The 20,000-nt window shown below is 48.5% G+C and overlaps 2 protein-coding genes across 5 annotated transcripts in view; one reads left to right on the top strand and one right to left on the bottom strand.

Annotated features, from left to right (window-relative positions):
• The window catches only part of LOC118101756 (SLIT-ROBO Rho GTPase-activating protein 1), a 19,895-nt gene extending 1,083 nt beyond the window's left edge, over window positions 1-18,812 (top strand). The window contains exons 2-23 of one of the 4 annotated variants that reach the window (XM_035147724.2): window positions 6,656-6,851; window positions 6,941-6,995; window positions 7,071-7,178; window positions 8,278-8,340; window positions 8,875-9,072; window positions 9,165-9,293; window positions 9,465-9,686; window positions 9,855-9,956; window positions 10,830-11,027; window positions 11,121-11,205; window positions 11,321-11,348; window positions 11,455-11,488; window positions 11,591-11,651; window positions 11,746-11,823; window positions 11,905-12,039; window positions 12,844-12,949; window positions 13,499-13,723; window positions 13,989-14,068; window positions 14,451-14,631; window positions 15,438-15,569; window positions 16,086-16,410; window positions 16,559-18,812. In XM_035147724.2, the coding sequence (XP_035003615.1) occupies window positions 6,656-6,851; window positions 6,941-6,995; window positions 7,071-7,178; window positions 8,278-8,340; window positions 8,875-9,072; window positions 9,165-9,293; window positions 9,465-9,686; window positions 9,855-9,956; window positions 10,830-11,027; window positions 11,121-11,205; window positions 11,321-11,348; window positions 11,455-11,488; window positions 11,591-11,651; window positions 11,746-11,823; window positions 11,905-12,039; window positions 12,844-12,949; window positions 13,499-13,723; window positions 13,989-14,068; window positions 14,451-14,631; window positions 15,438-15,569; window positions 16,086-16,410; window positions 16,559-16,993 (3,176 nt within the window). In that variant the 3' untranslated portion in view covers window positions 16,994-18,812. Of the gene's footprint in view, window positions 1-6,655; window positions 6,852-6,940; window positions 6,996-7,070; window positions 7,179-8,277; window positions 8,341-8,874; window positions 9,073-9,164; window positions 9,294-9,464; window positions 9,687-9,854; window positions 9,957-10,829; window positions 11,028-11,120; window positions 11,206-11,320; window positions 11,349-11,454; window positions 11,489-11,590; window positions 11,652-11,745; window positions 11,824-11,904; window positions 12,040-12,843; window positions 12,950-13,498; window positions 13,724-13,988; window positions 14,069-14,450; window positions 14,656-15,437; window positions 15,579-16,085; window positions 16,411-16,558 lie in introns of all 4 variants that reach the window. The other 3 variants (XM_047338619.1, XM_035147723.2, XM_035147722.2) reach the window with 3 other exon arrangements.
• Window positions 18,813-18,851: 39 nt separating this feature from the next.
• The window catches only part of kics2 (KICSTOR subunit 2), a 3,492-nt gene continuing 2,343 nt past the window's right edge, over window positions 18,852-20,000 (bottom strand). The window contains exon 3 of the mRNA XM_035147725.2: window positions 18,852-20,000. This exon is cut by the window's right edge and continues 222 nt beyond it. Coding sequence (XP_035003616.1) covers window positions 19,403-20,000 — 598 coding nt within the window. The 3' untranslated portion in view covers window positions 18,852-19,402.

Here is a 20,000-nt window from a genome sequence, read left to right as displayed (position 1 = left end):
ATGATGACAACATCAGTCCTGAAATAGTGGTTGCCATGACCGTGGGACAACCCTCTCTCCTCCTCCTCCTCTTCCTCCTCCTCCCCTCACCATGGTTACCACCATCCCTGCTTGACGGACCAGTGAAATGACCTTTCGTGAAAACTCTAACGGCCTCGTTCCCTCTGAACCGGCGGCGGTGATGCAGGATTTTGTCGAGCACCTGCTTCTTCACCTGCTGTTCCGCTGACACGGTTCAAAATGTCCGACCTTTAGCTGCGGACACCTGCAGCTGCCATTGGACGCAACCTTCTCTCTTTTTGTGCCACCTCACATCCGTCCCCGTCTCTATTTATTCAGCTGTTCCTCGTGCAGCCGTCAGCTCGCTCTCGCCACATGGCTCTTCACACTGTTCACTTGTCACCCACGCCCACGACGCCAACGCCGCGGCCATCGCTTTCAGCTTCTGAAAGGAGCCTTTAAATCCACTGTCTCCTCTGAGTGAGGAGGAGGAGACGTGTGTTTGCTCCCCTCTTCCTCTCCTCCTTCCTCTCCTCCTTCCTCTCCTCCTCTCATTCTTCATTTCCCCCGTCAGCGTGACACAAACACACACTTGAACGCACAATGAATCAACGCAGACTTTGAGTGATTAAATTTAATGGAGAGTAGTGGAGAGCATTACAGCCCCCAAATGAGGAGTGTGTTGTTTGTGTTTGTGTGTGTGTTTGTGAGTGTGTGTGTGTGGCCCTTGCTCTGGCGTCCTGCCAGACCCCACTCGGGGATGCCCCGCGTTGTAATGACCGCTCAACATAAAGCCCCCACGCCCCCCCCTCGGCCGCCCCGCCGCTCTCTGCGTCCCTGTCGCCTCCTGCCCAGAGCCAAACGTATAGATCCACTCTTGTAACTATGTGCTTTCCAAGTCTGCCTCCCTGCTCTGGCTCCTGATTGGTCGATGCAGGGAGGTGGTGTGTAATGTATACACAGGAGGTGGCCGCCGCTCTCTCACGAGGAGGTGGGGTCTGCTCGCTGAGGTGAGGGGAGCCTTTTGGAAAGGTGGCGTTATCATTAAGCTCAGTGCTGACGGTACATATTTGTGGGCTTGATAACGCTCTGGTTTAAGTTGCGGCGTGCGTGCGCTGCTCCCTCCTGGTGTGGCGGACTGTCACCTCGCCAGCGTGTGACACCTCCTCTTCCTCACAGAGATGAGAATCGTCTTAATGAGAAAATGCAAATGATGAGGGGAGAAGGAGCGAGAGCTGCAGGAGCAGAGGAGAGACAGACGCCAGGCAGAGATGAAGTGTTTCCTGCTGCTGCTGCGGTGGCGTCTGCAGCTCCTGTGTTTTTGCCTGCGTGTGCATGCAGGTGATTAGTGACCTCACATCTGAATACCTGCAGGACGAGAGGCAGATGAACAGGAAGGAGGGATGGAGGGATGGAGGAAGGAGGGATGGAGAGAAGAGGGAAGGAGGGATGGAGAGAAGGAGGGATGGAGGAAGGAGGGATGGAGAGAAGGAGAGAAGGAGGGATGGAGAGAAGGAGGGATGGAGAGAAGGAGGGATGGAGAGAAGGAGGGATGGAGGTGCAGGAAAATGAAGTGACTCTTTGCTGAGTAAATGTTCTGAAGCGCCGACTCGAAGGCCGTGAACTGTGTGTGTGTGTGTGTGTGTGTGTGTGTGTGTGTGTGTGTGTGTGTGTGTGTGTGTGTGTGTGTGTGTGTGTGTGTGTGTGTGTGTGTGTGTGTGTGTGTGTGTGTGTGTGTGTGTGTGTGTGTGTGTGTGTGTGTGTGTGTCCCCATTTGTTAATGATGATCCAGCAGTACTTTACCCCTGTGTCCTTGAACCTGGTCGTTATGGTAACGGCCAGCTTCCAAATCTTGTGACATCACAGCAACAAACAGGACATGAATCAGTGAATCAGCGAATAGATGATGTCATATTTTAGATTTACAAACGTTCCTTTTGCAAATGTTTGAATAATCCAGTGAGATTTTAGATTTTTATGTGTTTAAACTAAAGAAACGGATCAATAGACTAATATCCAGATACAAAACTTTAGGAATTGGTCCGTGTCCCATCTGTTAACATGGTGGAGGTCAATGACCTGTCTTGCAGTCAGCCACCAGAAGCTTCCTCTTCACTTCGGGAGCCGTCCCTTCGTCCATCTTTTAATGATTGATTGATTATTAATTGATTTATTTACAATCTGTGATAGAAACAACTCGTCCTCGCTCGTCTCCAACAACCATAAAACTTCACACTCAGACGAACCCTCTTCTCTAATGAGGGTGAAACACAGTGGAGCTTTAAACGGAGGATAATTAATGAGTCACATGATCAATCAGCAGCTGGAGGGGAACGCTCCCTCGGCAGGATCCTCAGGACGGATGGAGGTCAACCTTCTGACGTTGGCTTCAATTAATTTGACTCTTTACCTTCTTGACTTCATTGATAAACGGTCTCTAAAATGTCATCATGTGTAAAACGTGGATTACAAGTCCAAGGTCGTGTCTTCAAATCGTCTTCTGCGTGATGAACAGTCCAAATGTTTTCAGTCGTAAGTGCAGCAACGAATCTGCTCAACCAGGGAACCAGCGATGAGTCGTTCACCAGAATCATGTTCTTACTTATTGTCTGTGAAGCTGCAGCTCGGTTGGTTGGATCAAGTCGTTTCTCACATTTCACATCTTTCAATATTTTCAGGTTGGAGCTAATCAAGCTAATTTAATTCATCTTAACGTAGCTACGACTGGAAACTGTTTGTGTTGTGCCTTCTTTTCGAGTTATTATTGTTGTTATTGTTGTTATTATTCCAGCAGATTGTATTTAATTATCATTAGTATTATGATATATTGCTGTTTTCTTGTTGTACCTTTTGATCTGTGAAGCACTTTGCTCAACCAAGTTATTTAAATACAATAAGGACAGATTTGCAGGTGATGCAGGGTCTTTACTTCCTGTGAGAATTTTTAATGTTTTTAATTTGAAATGAACTCTTCAGTCAGACGAGCACTGACGGACACAGAAATGATTTTGAGGACTGACAGGATTCTTAAGATGTGATCCAGCTTTGATAAACCACCTCAGACCAGATCTGTGTGCACGTGACAACCACGAATCTCATTTACACGGTGAACATCCAGATTTAAATCAGTGTTGATGATGTTTAAAGCAGCAAATGTAAAGTGATGCAGGATGTTTGTTTGCATCGTCCTCTTCACCGGCTTCGAGCTTTGACCTTCACTGGTGCGTGACCTGAACGCTTTGTCTGCTCCTGTGGAAGCTTCTCAGATGGAATCAGTCCAGAGATTCTCACCAGACAAACGCTTTTTACGCTCGGGGAGTTCTTCCTCCGCCCGGTCCTCTTTCCCTGTGTCAGAGTTTTCGGCTCATTGTGACTGCAGCTCGGATCAAACGGGCCGAGGCTCTTCGTCGTGGGTGTTCGGAGGACGCACGAGGAGCTTCCTGAGGCGGAGAGGCGTTTCAGACTTCAAAAGGTGAAAACGCGGCGGATTTCCTCCTTTCACTTCCAATTGACTGTGATCCAAGCAGAGGAGTTTCATTGATATAATCTCAGCCGCTCTGTGGATCTGCTGGAATCCTCGTCCTGCTCTGCAGAGTCAACCCTCGTTCTCTGTCTCCTTCACACGCTGAGCTGCAGTTATTCTCATTAGCAGTTAATCCGATTATGTTCTTGACTAATGGATTTATTGTGGTTTATATATCGACTGAAGGATCCAAATCAAAATACGTTGATGAACAAATTACTCAACTTGTTTTGCTGAGACTTTACTCGAAGTAAAGCTTCGGAGAGATTTTTTTATTTACGATTAAAACAAACGTAAAACCAACATTTTAATCCTGGTTTTAGCTTTAAGGTTTTTTTATCCTACAAAACCCCAAAAGTACTGTTTTCCCACGAGGCCTCAAACTCACCTTTAGGTTGTTGAAGTTTATTTTACAGTCGTGAGCGAATCACGTGAAGTTGTGAATATTTCTGAGACATTTGAGAAAATAATAGGAAATCAGTCTTTAGTTTCCAGGCCAACCATCCGGCTTCTTAAACGTCAGATAGTAAACTGGATGTGTCTCATGACGGATGTCGTACAGTCTGATCACAAAACCTCCGACTTGTAACGAGCGTGTTCTCATATTGACAAAATGTTTCACACAGAAAATGAGTGGCAGGTTAATCCAAAACCACAACCACATTCTACAGCTGTGATTCCACGGGAAACTTGTTTTCTCTCCACTGAGGATTTTAACTGAACAAATGATTTAATCTGCGTCTCAGCAGCAGCTCGGTCTCTGCTGAACACTTTATGTAAAGAGGAAGTGAAGTTTAAACATTTACTCTCTTTGATGCAGAGTCTGAAATCCCCACAGACGAATGAACAGATTCACAAGGAAAAGACGTGAAGAGTTCACACAGCTCCACAGAGCGTCGCTCCGTTCACTGCACTGCATCACACACACACTGCTGAGGAGATCTGGTCCGTGAGTTCACTGGGATATTACATCACAATAAATATCAGGTACGTTTGATGTTAAATAAGCAGCAAGAAGACGTCAGACGATGAAGTTGAAGCAGTGAAAATGGGTTTAAGAGGAAGAGAGACGTTCAGTTGAGCTTTCAAATGTAATCATGTTCAGAAAATGAGAATTAAAGCAAATAAATTCTCAGATTAAATTAGTCAAATGACAGTGATGATGTCGTCTGAGTCCTGAAACCAAAAGAACCTGCTGGTGTGTGTGGCCCTTTCCACAGACGCCACTCGTTTCTATGACGACTCAGCAGCTCACGATGGAGAAGCTGATCTGAGGCGAAAGAAAGTGTTTCAAATCAGAGACGTGAGATGGCAGCCATTTTAAATTAGTAAGATATCGACAGCGTAACGACACCGAGGACACACAGACACGCACACACACTCACGCACTCACACACACACAGTAATAGAGTTTCATAGACTTGTGGGTACCAGAGGCCATGGTAGTTCCGGTAGAAATCTATGAAGCATGTCCGGCAAACTGTGTGTGTGAGTGCGTGTGGGTGCATGTGTGTGCGTGTGTGTGTGTGTGTGTGTGTGTGCGTGTGTGTGCGTGCACGTGCGCGTGAGTGAGTGTGTGTGAGATATCGATGCAGCAGATTCGAGCTCTCGTCTTCACCTTCCTCATCACATGGTTCACACACAGTGTGTGGTTGCCAAGACAACAGGTAGTGGAGTGGATAGAGCCCCCGAGGGGATTGGTGTGTCTGTCTTTGTGTGTGTGTGTGTGTGTGTGTGTGTGTGTGTGTGTGTGTGTGTGTGTGTGTGTGTGTGTGTGTGTGTGTGTGTGTGTGTGTGTGTGTGTGTGTGTGTGTGTGTGTGTGTGTGTGAGAGAGAGAGGTGGAGTTATCATTGTGTATTCTGTGCTCGCTCTCCCCCTCTCTCCCTGCTGCAGATAGATTCCACTCTGAAACAGCACAAGCGCATCCATGCATTACCATGCTGACTGTTGGACTGACTCAAAGAGTGTGTGTGTGTGTGTGTGTGTCAGTGTGTGTCTGTGTGTGTCGGTGTGTGTGTTAATGCGGTCAGACGATGTCGTCCAAGGTGACTCCTCAGAGAAAAATGGTCAGTTTGTCTTCATCAGCAATTTTTTTAAAGAACAGAGAGACGGTGAAAGTGAAGTGAGGAAGAAGAGGAGGAGTGATTTACATACAGAACGTTAAAAAGATTTTATATCTCAGTGACTATCTCCCACTATCACGCTCATGGTCCCCGGAGGATGAATCCCACAGACTCTGCTGATCCTCTAGCGCCCCCAGGTGGTTGGCATTTGGGCGTTCGGGTATCGTCATTGAACTGATTGGACGCAGCAGAGTAAAGTGTAAGAAGGTTGAGGACACAGGATGTCGCCCCTTGTTCAGCTCTATGAGACATTTTGAGATTTGTGAATATGGGCTTTACAGAAACATTTGATTGATTGATTGAAGGAAGGTGGACGGACTTCGGAGGGTGTGGTCATCTGTAGACGTTCTCGCAGCCAATCACGTCGTCTGAAACTTCTGAGCCAATGACGGCATCGGAGGGAAACAGCTCAACAAATAGGAAGAGGTTGAGAAAATGACTCTACTTGATTTTGAACATCAGGAAACATTTTCCTCAGGACTTTATGATCTCAGTCAAAACAGCCTGATGTTCATTTAGTAAATTACACTTAATTTACCCATAAAGCTTTGTAAACATTGGGGGGATGTTGATCTGCGTTTGCTCCAAATATTTAGTTTGCTCTCATTGGTTAAATCAGCAGGAAGCTCCCACCTGTGCAGAGTGCGTCCTGTGCTGGTTCCACACACACACACACACGGGCAAAACGAATTTCAAGGTCAGGAAGATGCCGAAAGGTCAAAGCGCTGGTTGTTGCTGCACCGCCACGAAAAATGGGGCCTGTGAGCTTTTCTGTTTTTTTCACTGCATGACACCAAGAAGATGATGGAACCAAATAAAAGCAATGACGGATTATCTGACGCGTCTGTTGGGGTGAAATGAAAAATCAATAGACATCATACATCACGAGGCAGAAAGACGAACGCACAATAAGCACAGTCGCCTTCGAAAGCGTATTCTAGTAATTCTGCTGCAGTGGATCAAACGAACAACATCCGCGTGTCTCTTTGTGTGTCTGTGTGTGTGTAGATGTGCGGACGCAGTTGGTGGAGCAGCAGCGTTGCCTGGAGCAGCAGACAGAGATGCGGGTCCAGCTGCTTCAGGACCTGCAGGACTTCTTCAGGAAAAAGTCCGAGATCGAGACGGAATATTCCCGAAACCTGGAGAAGCTCGCCGAGCGGTTCATGGCGAAGACACGCAGCACGAAAGATCATCAGCAATACAAGTAGGACTCTGTGTGTGTCTGTGTGTGTTGATCTCGTGTGTGTTTGTGCCTTTGCCCCTAAATGATCCATTGCTCCGTCTCTCTTTCAGAAAAGACCAGAATCTGCTTTCTCCGGTCAACTGCTGGTACCTGCTGCTGAACCAGGTTTGTTTCTGCTTTCGACTCTTTCACAACGAGACCCTGAGACGTTCCTCACTCCGTTTTTTCCTTTTTCTCCAGGTGAGGAGAGAGAGTAAGGACCACGCCACGCTCAGCGACCTCTACCTGAACAACGTCATCACGCGCCTCACTCACATCAGCGAGGACTCGGCCCGCCTGCTGAAGAGGGTGAGCAGAGAGACACCTTCTTTTTACTTGTACTCGTGATACTTGAACTTCATTTCCCTGCGATGAGCTCAACGACTCCATGAAGCAGCTGCAGCTGTTTTCATATTGTTTCCACGTCTCGTTCTGATCTAAGAATCCGTTTGCAGCCACTTTACGTGACGGACCTGAGCACTTCTCCCTCCGCCAGGTGTCAGAGTGGAGGAACACCGGCGATCCATCAGGACGGCCCAGCGGCTGCACATAAATAAATGGACCTGACCACACACACAAACAAATTAATTCATAAATGAAACGAGGAAATGAAGCCGCGTTCCGCTGCCTGCGCTCGGAACGAATTTCACTCTCATGCATTAAACAGCCGAGCGGTCTGCAGGAAGGAGTTATGTGGCAGCCCGGTGCCACATTAATATTACATTATGCCAAAATGACTGAGGAATTCCAGGATGAATGAATCCCACAGCGCCTGCAGAGGAAACATCAGCTGAGCCCGTCGCCATGGTCACGCAGTCGTCCGCCTCCCTTCCTGTTGTCGGTTTTCTGAGGGGATGCGGCGAAGTGACGGGGTCGTCCTGTTTATAGCTGCCGGCCGCCGCTGCACTTTAGTCAACATGAATAAAAGAGGAGCCGGAAGATGAATAATGAACACGTGGAGCTAAAGTTGGAGGCGGTGCCGCGCGTGCACGTGTGTTTAATTTGCTAAACTGTGAGGAGGCTCAGCGAAGCTCAGGGGAATACGGCCTTTACTTTGCATTAGAATCATCTCTTCTACTTAAAGACGCTGTTTGAAGGAGCAGAGCGCTGGTGGAAAGTAAAGTGCATTTACTCAAGTGCTTCACTTAATCATTATACTATGATTTATACCATGATACTTCCTTTAACCGGATATAATCAATTATGTGATGGTGGAGATGAGCCTGCAGAGCTCAGTGTTCATCTGTGTGACTGTAAATACAAAATGGACGACGTGACAGCTCCTGAACGTGAAGTTAAAATAATGATCTTTACAATGTGATGGAGATGATTTTACCTTGTGTGTGTGTGTGTGTGTGTGTGTGTGTGTGTGTGTTCACATTATGTTTCTCCTCCTTGTGTCTTTCAGAGCAAAGAGATCATCTTTCAGCTTCAGGAAGATCTCATGAAGCTCCTGAACGAGCTTTACACCGTAAGTTGCTGCTTTTAAAGCAGAAACGCAGCAAATCAGTGTCGGCATCAAATATCTAAATTCAAAAGTCTACTGCAGAAAGAGAGAAAGAAAACCTTCCTGCAGGATTTGTTCAAAAAACAGGCTCAAATGTCCTCATATCCAGTTTTTAAAAAACGCTACAGACATAATTCATATCCTATCTGCAGGGTTTCCTCTGGGTGCTTTAATAAAAAACATTGGCAGATGAGAGTTGATTTTTGGCGACTTTTTGTTTTCATCCACAACACGACACTGTTCTCCAGAGAAAAAATGTCTGTGAACGTCTGTTCATGTGCGACTTTAGTTTTCATAGCTGTTAAAATCCTCTGCAGGAGAAAATGTCAGATCTCTGGTCGTCATGTGTCGAGTTTAACCTTAAAAGCTTCTTGTCCAAACACTGGAAATCAGATTAGTCTGGACCTGGTGACCTTGATGAATAGAAACCGTGGATCCAGACTGAGCTGGAATCCTGTTCTGCAGTTATTTGTGTTAATGCGAGTTGCTGTTGCCTAGGTGATGAAGACCTACCACATGTACCACTCGGAGACGGTGAACGCGGAGACCAAGCTGCGGGAGGCGGAGCGTCAGGAGGGCCGCGTGAAGGGCGTGACGGCGACGAGCGGAGGGGTGGAGCCTGTGTTCGGCCTGCGGATAGAGGAGCGCCACCAGAGACGCAACGCCGCACGCAAGATGGAGAAGATGAGAGAGAAGGTGCGAGATCGGTTCCATCAACCGCGTGACAAGTGTTCTGTTAATGTGCTGCTGCAGCGATGGATCATGTCTTCTGGTTCTTTCTCCATCAGAGGAAGGCAAAGTACTCGGAGAACAAACTGAAGGCTCTTAAAGCGAGGAACGAGTACCTGCTGACTCTGGAGGCCACTAACGCCTCCGTGTTCAAGTATTACATCCACGACCTGCCGGACATCATAGACGTGAGTGGACGTTCACTGATGATCTGCTCAGGCTGTAAATAAACATGGACGACGTGACGGCTCTAGAAAAGTGAAGCCAAGGCGTCCTCCATCGCCCTCTGTCGTATATCTACTGAATATGTTTATATTATATATGAACTTCTACTCTTCCCTCCACCCCCCTGCACCCAGTGTTGTGACCTAGGGTACCACTCCAGTCTGAGTCGAGCCCTGAAGACCTACCTATCAGCCGAGCTGAGCCTTGAGGCCTCCAGGAGGGCGGGGCTGGAGGTGCTGGAGGGCGCCGTCGAGGGCCTGGACCCCGCCCGCGACCGGCAGCGTCTGCTGGGCCTCTACCCCACCGCCTTCTGCCCCCCGCAGCGCTTCAGCTTCCAGGCCCACATGGGAGACGCAGTCAGTACACCCAGTTTGTAAAAACATCTGGACGATTAAGTTTCATTTATTAAGATTTTTGTGATTTGCATTTTATTTTGTTTCACTGAAACGCTCAGATTGTTACAGAAAGTCTCCGAACAGTTTAATTTACTCTGACCGTCTCGTTGTCGTCTCACTTCCTGTCAGGTGACCCAGATCGCCTCCCAGCCTCAGGTCCAGGCCGAGCTCTCCCTCCGTCTCACTCAGCTCCAGACCCGCCTGGCGTCGCTGAAGATCGAGAATGAAGAGGTGAGACGCACGATCCGTGTGGAGGGGGGGGGGAACCGGGACATGTTGCCAGTCCGTCACACAAAAATACAACAACACAAAATGTACAGATGCACTAATATAGTGATAGAGCGTCCTGCCTCTGTCAGCTTCTGTAACTCTGTCCTCTAGTTATTGAGATATTTTACTCAGCAGCTTAAAGCTTCTCTCATGATGAATTCAAATGTTGTTTTTTTTATAGTTATTAGTGATTCATACGCTTTTTAATGAGGTGATAATGGAACAGATGTTGCCTCCAAAAATAACCCGGGACCATCTGAAGGCGACGAGCTGCTGCGGCCTCCTGTCAGCAGCCGACCACTCAGCTCGAAGGGCAGAGAACCGCTGAAGGAGTCCGGATCAATGAGCTGCATCTGCACGTCTCAGCAACACACACACACACACACACACACACACACACACACAGACACACAACACACAGACACACACACGTAAACACGCCCTGATTATTGCACACAAACATTTTTATAGCTGATATCTTTACCAATCTCACGAGCGCACTGTGCCTGTGTCGTATACACACAACGTGGAGCTCGAGCGCTCACACTCTTCATCAAACATTTAGGAAAAATGAAACGCCACCGTGAAACAATTACAAATCCATAATTCATATCTCGTGATCCGTGAAGCCGCAGTGAAGGAAATCATTTCAGTTTTTGGTTCACAGAGTCGACACAGGAGCAGCAGAGAAGTTAGACCCAGTGATGTTGTAAAGTGGGAAAATAGGTTGATGTGCAGCTCAGGACCTTTTTATCAAACCTAAAGTTTCTGAGTGATACAAAGTGAAAGCATTTCTTGTCAATGACTCCTTTTTGACTCCGTTGTCTCCCCCAGGTGAAGAAGACCTGGGGTGCGACCCTGACGACGCTGCAGGACGTGACGGTGCTGGACAACTACGACGTCTCCCAGAGCTTCACCCACAGCCCGTCCTCCGAGTCGGTGAAGTCCAGCGTGTCGGACGGTTACTTGAACAAGCCGAGTCTGGCCAAGAGACGGGCCAATCATCAGGAGACGGAGCTCTTCTACTTCAACGTGAGAGCAGCAACAAATTCCAGAAGACTTAAAGAGTCGAAACAGCAGAACACTCACTGAACCTAACGTCTGTTTTTATTCTTCAATCCTCAGAAGTTCCGCGAGTATCTGGAAGGAAGTAATCTCATTTCCAAACTCCAGGCCAAACACGACATCCTGAAGAAAGCTTTAGCAGAAGGTGAGACCAACACCGACTGTCTCACACAACCATCTTCATCATCATCATCATCATCATCATCATCATCATCATCTGTGACCTTTAAAACTCCTCCTGTCTTTTTCTCCCCCTGCAGGTTATAAATCTGATCTGCTAACTACCAGGTGAAGCCTCATTTCACGCCTTCTCCTCACGTTAATGATAACTCTTATTTCCCATCATGCAACTTCACTGTGAAACTGAGACTCTCTCTCTTTTCTTCTGTTACAGTCGTGGGCGGAAGAACTCTCACAGCAAACACCAGGTAGAGCGACTCCCTCACTTTACACAATCCAGGAGTTAATCTGAAGCAGAATCCGAATGAAATGAAGAAATAAACAGTGACTAACACTAGTTGTGTTTCTAGGACTCAACCAAAGCCATACCCCTGCTGGTGGAGAGCTGCATCCGCTACATCAATCTACACGGTGAGTTTTAATCATTTACATATTGATATATATATATATTGTTTTTTCTAGTAGCTTCACCAGCTACTCAAGTACTGAAGGTTGTTCCCAACAGGCCTCCAGCATCAGGGCATATTCCGGGTGTCAGGATCTCAGGTGGAGGTCAACGATATCAAGAACTCCTTCGAAAGAGGTGAGAGGTCACCTGAAGGTCACACGTTCAGCAGCCTCGTGTGGTTAAGCTCCCGGTTGACTTGCTCTGTCTCTCGCTCAGGTAATGACCCGCTGATCGACGAGGAGAGCAACCATGACATCAACTCTGTGGCCGGAGTGTTGAAGCTCTACTTCAGGGGTCTGGAGAACCCGCTGTTCCCCAAGGAGAGATTCAACGACCTCATCTCCTGCGTCCGTGAGTACACTCGTCTTTTTACTGCTGCTGTGCGAGACACTGGAGACTTGAGCTGCTTTCAGACCTGCACTGAACTCTGGGTATTCTCCTGAGATTCTCCAGAGGGGCAGTTTGTGAGAACGAAGTCCGTTGCTCCGGATATTTTACTTTTTCCTGCCAGTCCCGTAGTAAAATGAGAAAACAACGGGACATGATGATGTTTCTGAAACTGGAAGAACACAAACATCTCCTGATGAAGAAGAGGAGCCGTACACGCAGAAGACGAAGACGTCAACCTGGAAACACGAGGAGATTCCAGATCTTTTGGTGATGAGGGCCGACGCCGGTGTGGATGAGCTGTAAACAACAACACTGATCTTTCCACAGCAGAGTTTATACGTCATGTCCGGCCTCCTGCTGCTCTACAGGCTCCGCCCCTCGCCTGGATGTTCCCACATGTTCCTGTTGGTGTGAACGAGTCGGACCCAACAACCTGCTGCTGCTGCTCCACAAACACCAACTACACAACGTGTCAGGAGCAAATCTTCCAGAGTTGATGAGTCTGAAAACAGCTTTTCTGTGATGTGACCTGGAGCTTTTACTTCCATCTGCACATGAGCTGCTGTGGAGCTCAGAGCGACTCTCTCTCTCTCTCTCCGTCTTCAGCTCACACACTCGCTTCCCCTCTCACTTCCTTTGTCTTTGCGTCTCATTATTGTCCCTTTGTCTTTCTGAAACTCATCCCCTCCTCAGCAGAGATACGGAGCCGGCGGCTGCTCTCCCTGCGGCGCCGTGGAGTCTGACTGTGTTTTTCTTCTGCTGCAGGAATAGAAAACCTCTACGAGAGAGCGCAGTGCGTCCGCAAGATCCTGCTGGGCGTCCCGAGGGCGACTCTGGTGGTGATGCGTTATCTGTTCGCCTTCCTCAACCAGTGAGTATCCGCTCACACACAACCAGCCACTTTACGGTTAATGACAATCGCTCATTTCTTCCCATTTTCCCAGAGTTTCCCACGTGGCGTTAAAGCCGATGATGGGTGGAAGAGGCCGTAAAGCTGTTTTACTATGAAGGGGCGAAGGTTTGCTCACTTACAACAAGTGGAGATGATAAAACTGAGCTTGTTAAAACTCTGCAGCCTCTCGGATGAAAACAGGAGGAGAGATCAGTTGGGATGGAGGCGTGAGGTGTGATTTGCAGGTGTGAAGCATCAGCTGAATTTATTGATGCGTTTATTAGCAAGGCCACGAGGTGCGCTCAGCGTCAGTGTGGTGCAGCCGGGAGCCGCGCTGTCAGCGGGAGGGAAGATCTTTTTATTTCCGTTGATACTTCACTTCCTGCGGGAGCTGGAAACAACAACATCCTGGAAACACAACCACAGACACTGAATGAAGATTTAAAAGCAACAGTTTAATATCCAAACGCCGATGAGCTGTGAGGAGATGTGAGAACACTCTAACTGTTGATTTCCCCTTCCCCCCAGTCTTTCCCAGTACAGCGATGAGAACATGATGGACGCTGGGAACCTGGCCATCGTGTTTGGCCCCACCCTCCTGCCCACGCCGGACACGCTGGACCAGGTGGCGTGTCAGGCGCACGTGAACGAGGTCGTCAAAACGGTCATCCTGCACCACGACAACATCTTCCCCGACACCAAGGACCTGCCCGGGCCGGTGTACGAGAAGTGCATGACTGGAGACCAGTACTGGTGAGACCCACGGACCAGTTCACTCACACGCTTTTATATTCAGTTATTAGTGTATTAACCAAAATGTCTGCTCCTGTTACGTCTGAAACTAAACTCCTCACATTCTGCTGAAGACATTTCATTAACAGTCTCTGATCTCAGCAGCGCCTCCTCCTCCTCCTCCTCCTCCTCCTCCTCCTCCTCCTCCTCCTCCTCCCCCTTCGTTTCTCACGCTGAATGAATGAATGAAGGAATGAACAGAATCTCTCTCTTCTCCCTCCCCCAGCGAGAGTCCATTCAGCGAGCCGGGAGCGCTGGAGGAGGCCGAGCCCGACGCCGGCACCGAGACCCAGACCAGCGACGAGGGTATGTCTGACCCTTGACCTTCACACAATCGCCCACGCTCTCCCATCCCGCTGTCTCGTGGTGGAGAGAGGTTGCCAAGGCAACTGCAGCCATGGAGACACACACCCCCAACCACCACCACTCTCTCTCCCTGCCTCGCTCCCTCAGTGCCTTCTCCCACCCCTCCCTCCCTCCCTCCCTCTCCTCCTCTCCTCTCTCCTCTCCTCTCGCCATCTGATTTACCAGAATGGACTTTATTTGACGCCGTCCTCTGATTGGTCGGGCCGTGGGAGGAACAAAGCCCTCAGAGACAGCTGATTGACAGGTTCAGGTTCACCTCTATTTTCACGTCCCCCTTATCTTTTATCATCCCCCCCCCCTCTCTCTCTCTCTCTCCCGGCAGAGGGCGAGGGCGTGGAGGCGGTGGCGAGGTTCGACTACGTGGGCCGCTCGGGCCGCGAGCTCTCCTTCAAGAAGGGAGCGTCCCTGCAGCTCTTCCAGCGAGCGTCACATGACTGGTGGGAGGGGCGACTCAACGGAAACCACGGCCTGGTGCCTCATCAGTACATCGTGCTGAAGGACAGGCGAGTGCACGGCCGCGGCGATTTGTACGGAAATACCTTTAATACATTTTCACTAAAGATCCTTTTAATGACACTGTGTGAAAGATACAATTTTACTACAACTATAAATTAAACAATAATAAATGTTTAAACTTTTTTACCCACACGTTGAAATTATTGATTATTTTTCTGCCCAGTTTTTGTTTTATTTTACACTGAAGTTCTATTGGAATTAAAACAGAAAATCAATACAAAGATGTTAATAAATCATCGACTGTAAACAAAGATGGACGACGTGACGGCTCCCAAAATTGAAGCCAAAACGTCTTGATCGCCCCCTGGTGGTTGGCCGCAGTATAGGTCATAAGCCCGGCCTCCTCCATGTTAGCAGATGGGACATTGAAGAAATAAAAGTACACGTTAAATACATTTTTCTCAAAGATGGATTCCGCCTCCTTTGTGTGTTTCTGATGCATTTTTAAATGTCGTCATCGGAGAATTCGGTCGTATCGCTTGGTGTCGCCGTTATCTCTCTGTCACTGAAGCCCAATGAATCATGGGATACGTTTTGCTCTGTGTGTAAATTGTGTTTTCACCATGAAACCAGATTCTCAGCGTTAGTGGCTCACTCTGCTCAGTGACGGATCTGTGAGGACTTGATTTCCCTGCTCGACTTCACATCCTGTTGATTAACAGACTTATTGGACTGAAGGAGTCACTAACCACAAGCTATCGATCATTTAATTGATGGTCGGAGTCTCGTGTTGCTTCAGCTCCTCTTGTCTCCACTCGTCCTGAATTCCGAGCGTCTTCTCTTTCGCCCTCAGGGCCGACGCCATGTCCGACACGCTCAGTCAGAAGGCGGACAGCGACGGCGGCAGCAGCAGCACCGACGACAAGAGGTCCAGGAGCGAGCTGAGCTCCCCCACCGACATCCGACCTCCTGAGACCTATAACAGGTCTGTGATGTAAGACACCTTCCGTTGAACACGTCCGCCATCTTGTTCTCTCACCTCTAAAAATACCTGAGAATTTCATCAGGCGGCTCTCGAAGCTGTTTCTCATGTGACTCGCTTCCTCGTCAGCATCGTCCCCGACAACGCACGTCTGAGGATCTGAGACATAAGTCTGAGTGTAGAGAACTAAGTGTCAACAGGCTCCATTTAAAGTCCTGCATTCAAACAAGTGTTCTGGTTATTATTAGTAATAGTAGTCAAATGTACTCAAGGTTTCAAATTTAAAGGTTTTATATAGAAAAAACTCAAATTCTTCGTCTTCATCATCCTCCTCTTCATCGTTTTCCTTTTTTTCTCGTTCACCTCATTAATCCTGAGTCATTCTGTCATTATGAATTAATATGCAGATTCTTTTCTTGATTAATCGTTTGATTTATTTATTATATTCTTTTTAATTATTAGATCATTTCATTGTTTCTCGGCTCATGATCTCATGATGTCTGCTCGTCCTGATCTCAGTCACAGGAGGAAGCGAACCGACGGTTTGTTCCGACGTCCGCTCGGCCGCTCCAACGACAACCACGGGAACATGGAGCGCAGCTCTCCGCCCGTGACGGGTCACTTCAGTCCCAGGGAGCTGCTGCTGGGGCGGGGTCAGGGCTTGACCCCGCCCCTCGACAGCCCAGAGCGCCGCCGCCGCTCTGCCGCTGTGACCATGACCGTGAGCCGACATGATTCGCTGCGAAGACCTGAGGACACGCCCATCCGGCGCTCGAGCAGCGGGCAACATGGCTTCAGTGACTCCCATCGAAGCAGAGCACTGGACCCTGACACACTGGCACAGGTACACACACACACACACACACACACACACACACACACACACACACACACCATCATTAAAGATCAACTTTAAGCTGCGTCAATCATTTTTTTATTATTTAATTTTCTGAGGCTGCACCAAAATAAAATCGTCCTCGCTCCCCCTGCAGGACATCGAGGAGACGGTGACGGTGGCGCTGGGCGAGCTGCGGCACCTGGAGCGTCAGGGCTGCCGGCCGGCGCCCGACGTGGTGCTGGACACTCTGGAGCAGATGAAGAACGGCCCCATCAACACCTGCTCCTCCGAGTCTCCCAGCCCCCACAGCACCCCCAGCACCCCCGGCACACCTGGGACCCCCGGGACCCCCGGCACCCCGAGCCCCCTCAGTCCTCTGAGCCCCATGAGCCCGCTCCCCGGGCCCCCGCCTGGACCCCCCAGACCAGCCAACCCCTCCCCTGACACCATGGGCTCCTTCAAGCCCGTGGCAGCCGCCCGAATGGGGGCTCCGCTGAGGCCCCCCGCCCTGAGGCCCAAGCCCATAGTCCCACCTAAGAGCAGCACCCCCCCTCTGCCCCCACCTCTGGACAAATCCTGCACCATGTGAGCCAAACCAGGCCGATAAGAGGCCGAATCAGGCCTACCCGGGCCAAAACTGGGCCAGAAGAGGAGATCAGGGTACTGCTTAATGTTTATAATCAACATGAGGGTAGAAAGGGTAGAAAGAAGAGAGGGTTTTAATGTAGTAATAAAATATAATATATGAGCTATGATATGATATGCCATGATATTTCTGTGTTGTCAGGTTGGTGTGTACTCTCTAGGTGTGTAGGAGTTTACTTTCTCCATGTATTGAAGCATTTATCAAAGGTTAGCTAAAGGGAGGAGTGTCCGAGGCCAGGGAGACGTGGGGGGTGTAGTCCAGCTCCAGTAAAATGTAGTTTCAGTGACGTGAATGTTGGCTGTGCTGTCATGACGATGAAGATGAAGAGCTGCTCTCTTTCTTTAACAAAAAAAAAACCTAACTATCCTGATTGGCTGCTGCATCTGTAGCGGGGGGGCTGATGGGTCGGAGGACGAGGACGAGGACGCGGCGGAGTGAAGCGACACTGGTTCAACGACGTCCGCCTGACGTCTGATTCTTATTTTTTTATGTTGCGACTCGGTTCAGCTGCTACGCTCACTTTCACCTCAAACCACGAAAACGCCTCTTGAGGTCGTCAGTGACACCAAACTCACGTAACTTCGCCAAACGTCCAGATATTTAATGAATGTTTCCTGTATTTAACGACTGTTCAGCCATTTAATGAATGTTCAGAGAGCTGCTGCGGCGACTCACCAAACTTTTTTAAAACAGCCTTCTTATGTTTCTCGGAGGGGAAGAAGGAAAAAAAGCCCACGCCCGGACCCGAGCTTCAAACAGGGTGATGGTCGACTGGTGGAGGTTGGACTGAGCTTTTCTGGGACGGGGGTGGGTGTGTGGTGTTATTCTCGTTTGTGTGTCTGTGTGTGTGTGCGTGTGTGTGTGTGTGTTTGTGTGTGTGTGTGTGAGTCCTGCTTGCCTGCCCTTGTTCTGCTCCCTTGTTAAGTGCAGAAGCACTAGAATAGTGATAGACGATAGATAATTCATGCCTGCCCTGAGTGCCAGAACACGCAAGTGCAAGTTTGGAAAACGAGTGCAAAGAAGCATGCCACTTCCTGTGTGTGTTTGTGTGTTTGTGTGTGTGTGTGTGTCCAAACAATGGTTTACCTGCTTGTTAGACTAAAGTCACTAGTTAACCTTAAATTCACAATAAGCTAACAGGGTGGGGCTCCGTGTGTAAACGCCCAAAACAACACTTGAACAGCACACTGAATGTGGCCTCCAACCGGGCTGGTGATTCACATGAGACGTGACGTGTGTGTGTGTGCGTGTGCGTGTGTGTGAGTGTGTGTATGTGAAAGTGCCTTTTTTTTTTAATCCTTGTCTTTTTTGGGGAGTTGAATCCACTCACGCATGTCCTGAACCAAGAGCAGCAGCACTCCGAATGAAATAATCATTAAAGTGTTTAGTAGATTTACTGAATTATGACTTCTAGCATTAACCCATTGTGACATTGCACTTTGATGTATAGGGTCGTGTACTTGGCATGTAGCATCATCACATGTTGGTGCATTTTAACTCGACGCCGGGAGGTTTCTCTGAATGTGTTTGATAATTAAGGAAATGGTTTTTGTCCGTTAGTGTTGCTGTATTTGAAACCCCGAGCTTCCTAGAGACGAGCTCATATAGCCAAATGGATTGTATCGACGTGTTGTATTTATATTATAAATAAAAGCTGAACAAATTAGCATTCAAGTCCATCAACTGAACGAAACCTTTATTTAAACGAAACGTCGCTGAATGTTTTGTTCCAACGCTCAATAAACCTCCAGTGTGTTCTGTACGCTAGTGGCTCCTTTTTGTCATCATACAAACACGTGTGTACTTCCTGCATCGTTTATTCTGTCAAATAAGTTTTCATATCAGCAAACTACTGACAAGGCTCTTCTATCTATGTTTATATCTTCTAATCTGATTCCTTACACAAGATAAAACAAGTTCAACATACAGATTGATATTTGAACAGTGTCAGTCTGAATGATAAATCACCTGATCTACACAATACTTTAATTTTCATGTTGATTAAGTAATAAATCTTGAATATTTCAGGTTCAGATATTCAGTCGTCACAAAAACTTTATTTAACGTGAATAGAAGCTTTTAAAACTGAGAAGTAAACATGTTAAAACAGTCGTTGGTGCAAAATGATTAAAATCATTGAGAAATTTAAAATAAAGTTCTGACAACAAACTGTCCGGATCTGAGGGAGAAAACAAAATGTCTTTGGTCTGAAAAAGTTTTGGCAAAAAACGAGATTCAAATCAACAAGAAGATTTTAAATCAAAGTGCATCAATATTATTATTATTATTATTTGGGCAGGTTTCATTTTAGTTCAATGTCTTTTCCGACTTCCTGTTGCGTCCGCGCGGCGCTCAGCCCTTGGAGCCGGGCTTCAGGATGCTGAAGGGTTTCGAGTTCCGCAGCGAGCTTGAGATTTCCTGCAGGAAGGCGGCGATGTGCAGATCCTTCTCCGTCTTCCTGCCGTCGAAGATGACGACCAGAGTGAAGTGCGGCTCGGGCCGCGTCAGGTAGTACGTGCTCAGGACTTTATCGTCGTAGAAGTGCACCACCTTGTCCAGAGTGTTGAGCTCGGCGGCGCGGTCTCCCATCATCATGATGACGTTGGGCCAGTGCGTGAGCGGCCGCTCTCCCGTCGGCAGGGACACCACGGCGGGGAACTGCTCCACGCCCTTCGGGGCTTCCCGGTACGAGTGCGGGTGGTGGTAGCCGTGGCCCTGGAAGCTTTCTGAGCCTCGGTTGTCAAACACCAGCGACACGTTGCTGGCATCGTGTTTGCGGATGAAGGTGCAGATCTTGCCGTGGTAATCCGGCGCGGTGCGGGCCGTCAGGGCTCTCATGTCAGCGGACGCCGTCTGCCGGCTCAGGGCTTCGTGGAAGTAGAAGCTGAACTTTGCGAGGAGCACCGCCTGGAAGCGCTGCAGCCACACGTACAGGTGCGGCGGCTGCACG

Source organism: Hippoglossus stenolepis, chromosome 22 (assembly GCF_022539355.2).
Source record: "Hippoglossus stenolepis isolate QCI-W04-F060 chromosome 22, HSTE1.2, whole genome shotgun sequence".
Lineage (NCBI taxonomy): Eukaryota > Metazoa > Chordata > Actinopteri > Pleuronectiformes > Pleuronectidae > Hippoglossus > Hippoglossus stenolepis.
This window is presented reverse-complemented; position numbering and strand designations above follow the sequence as displayed.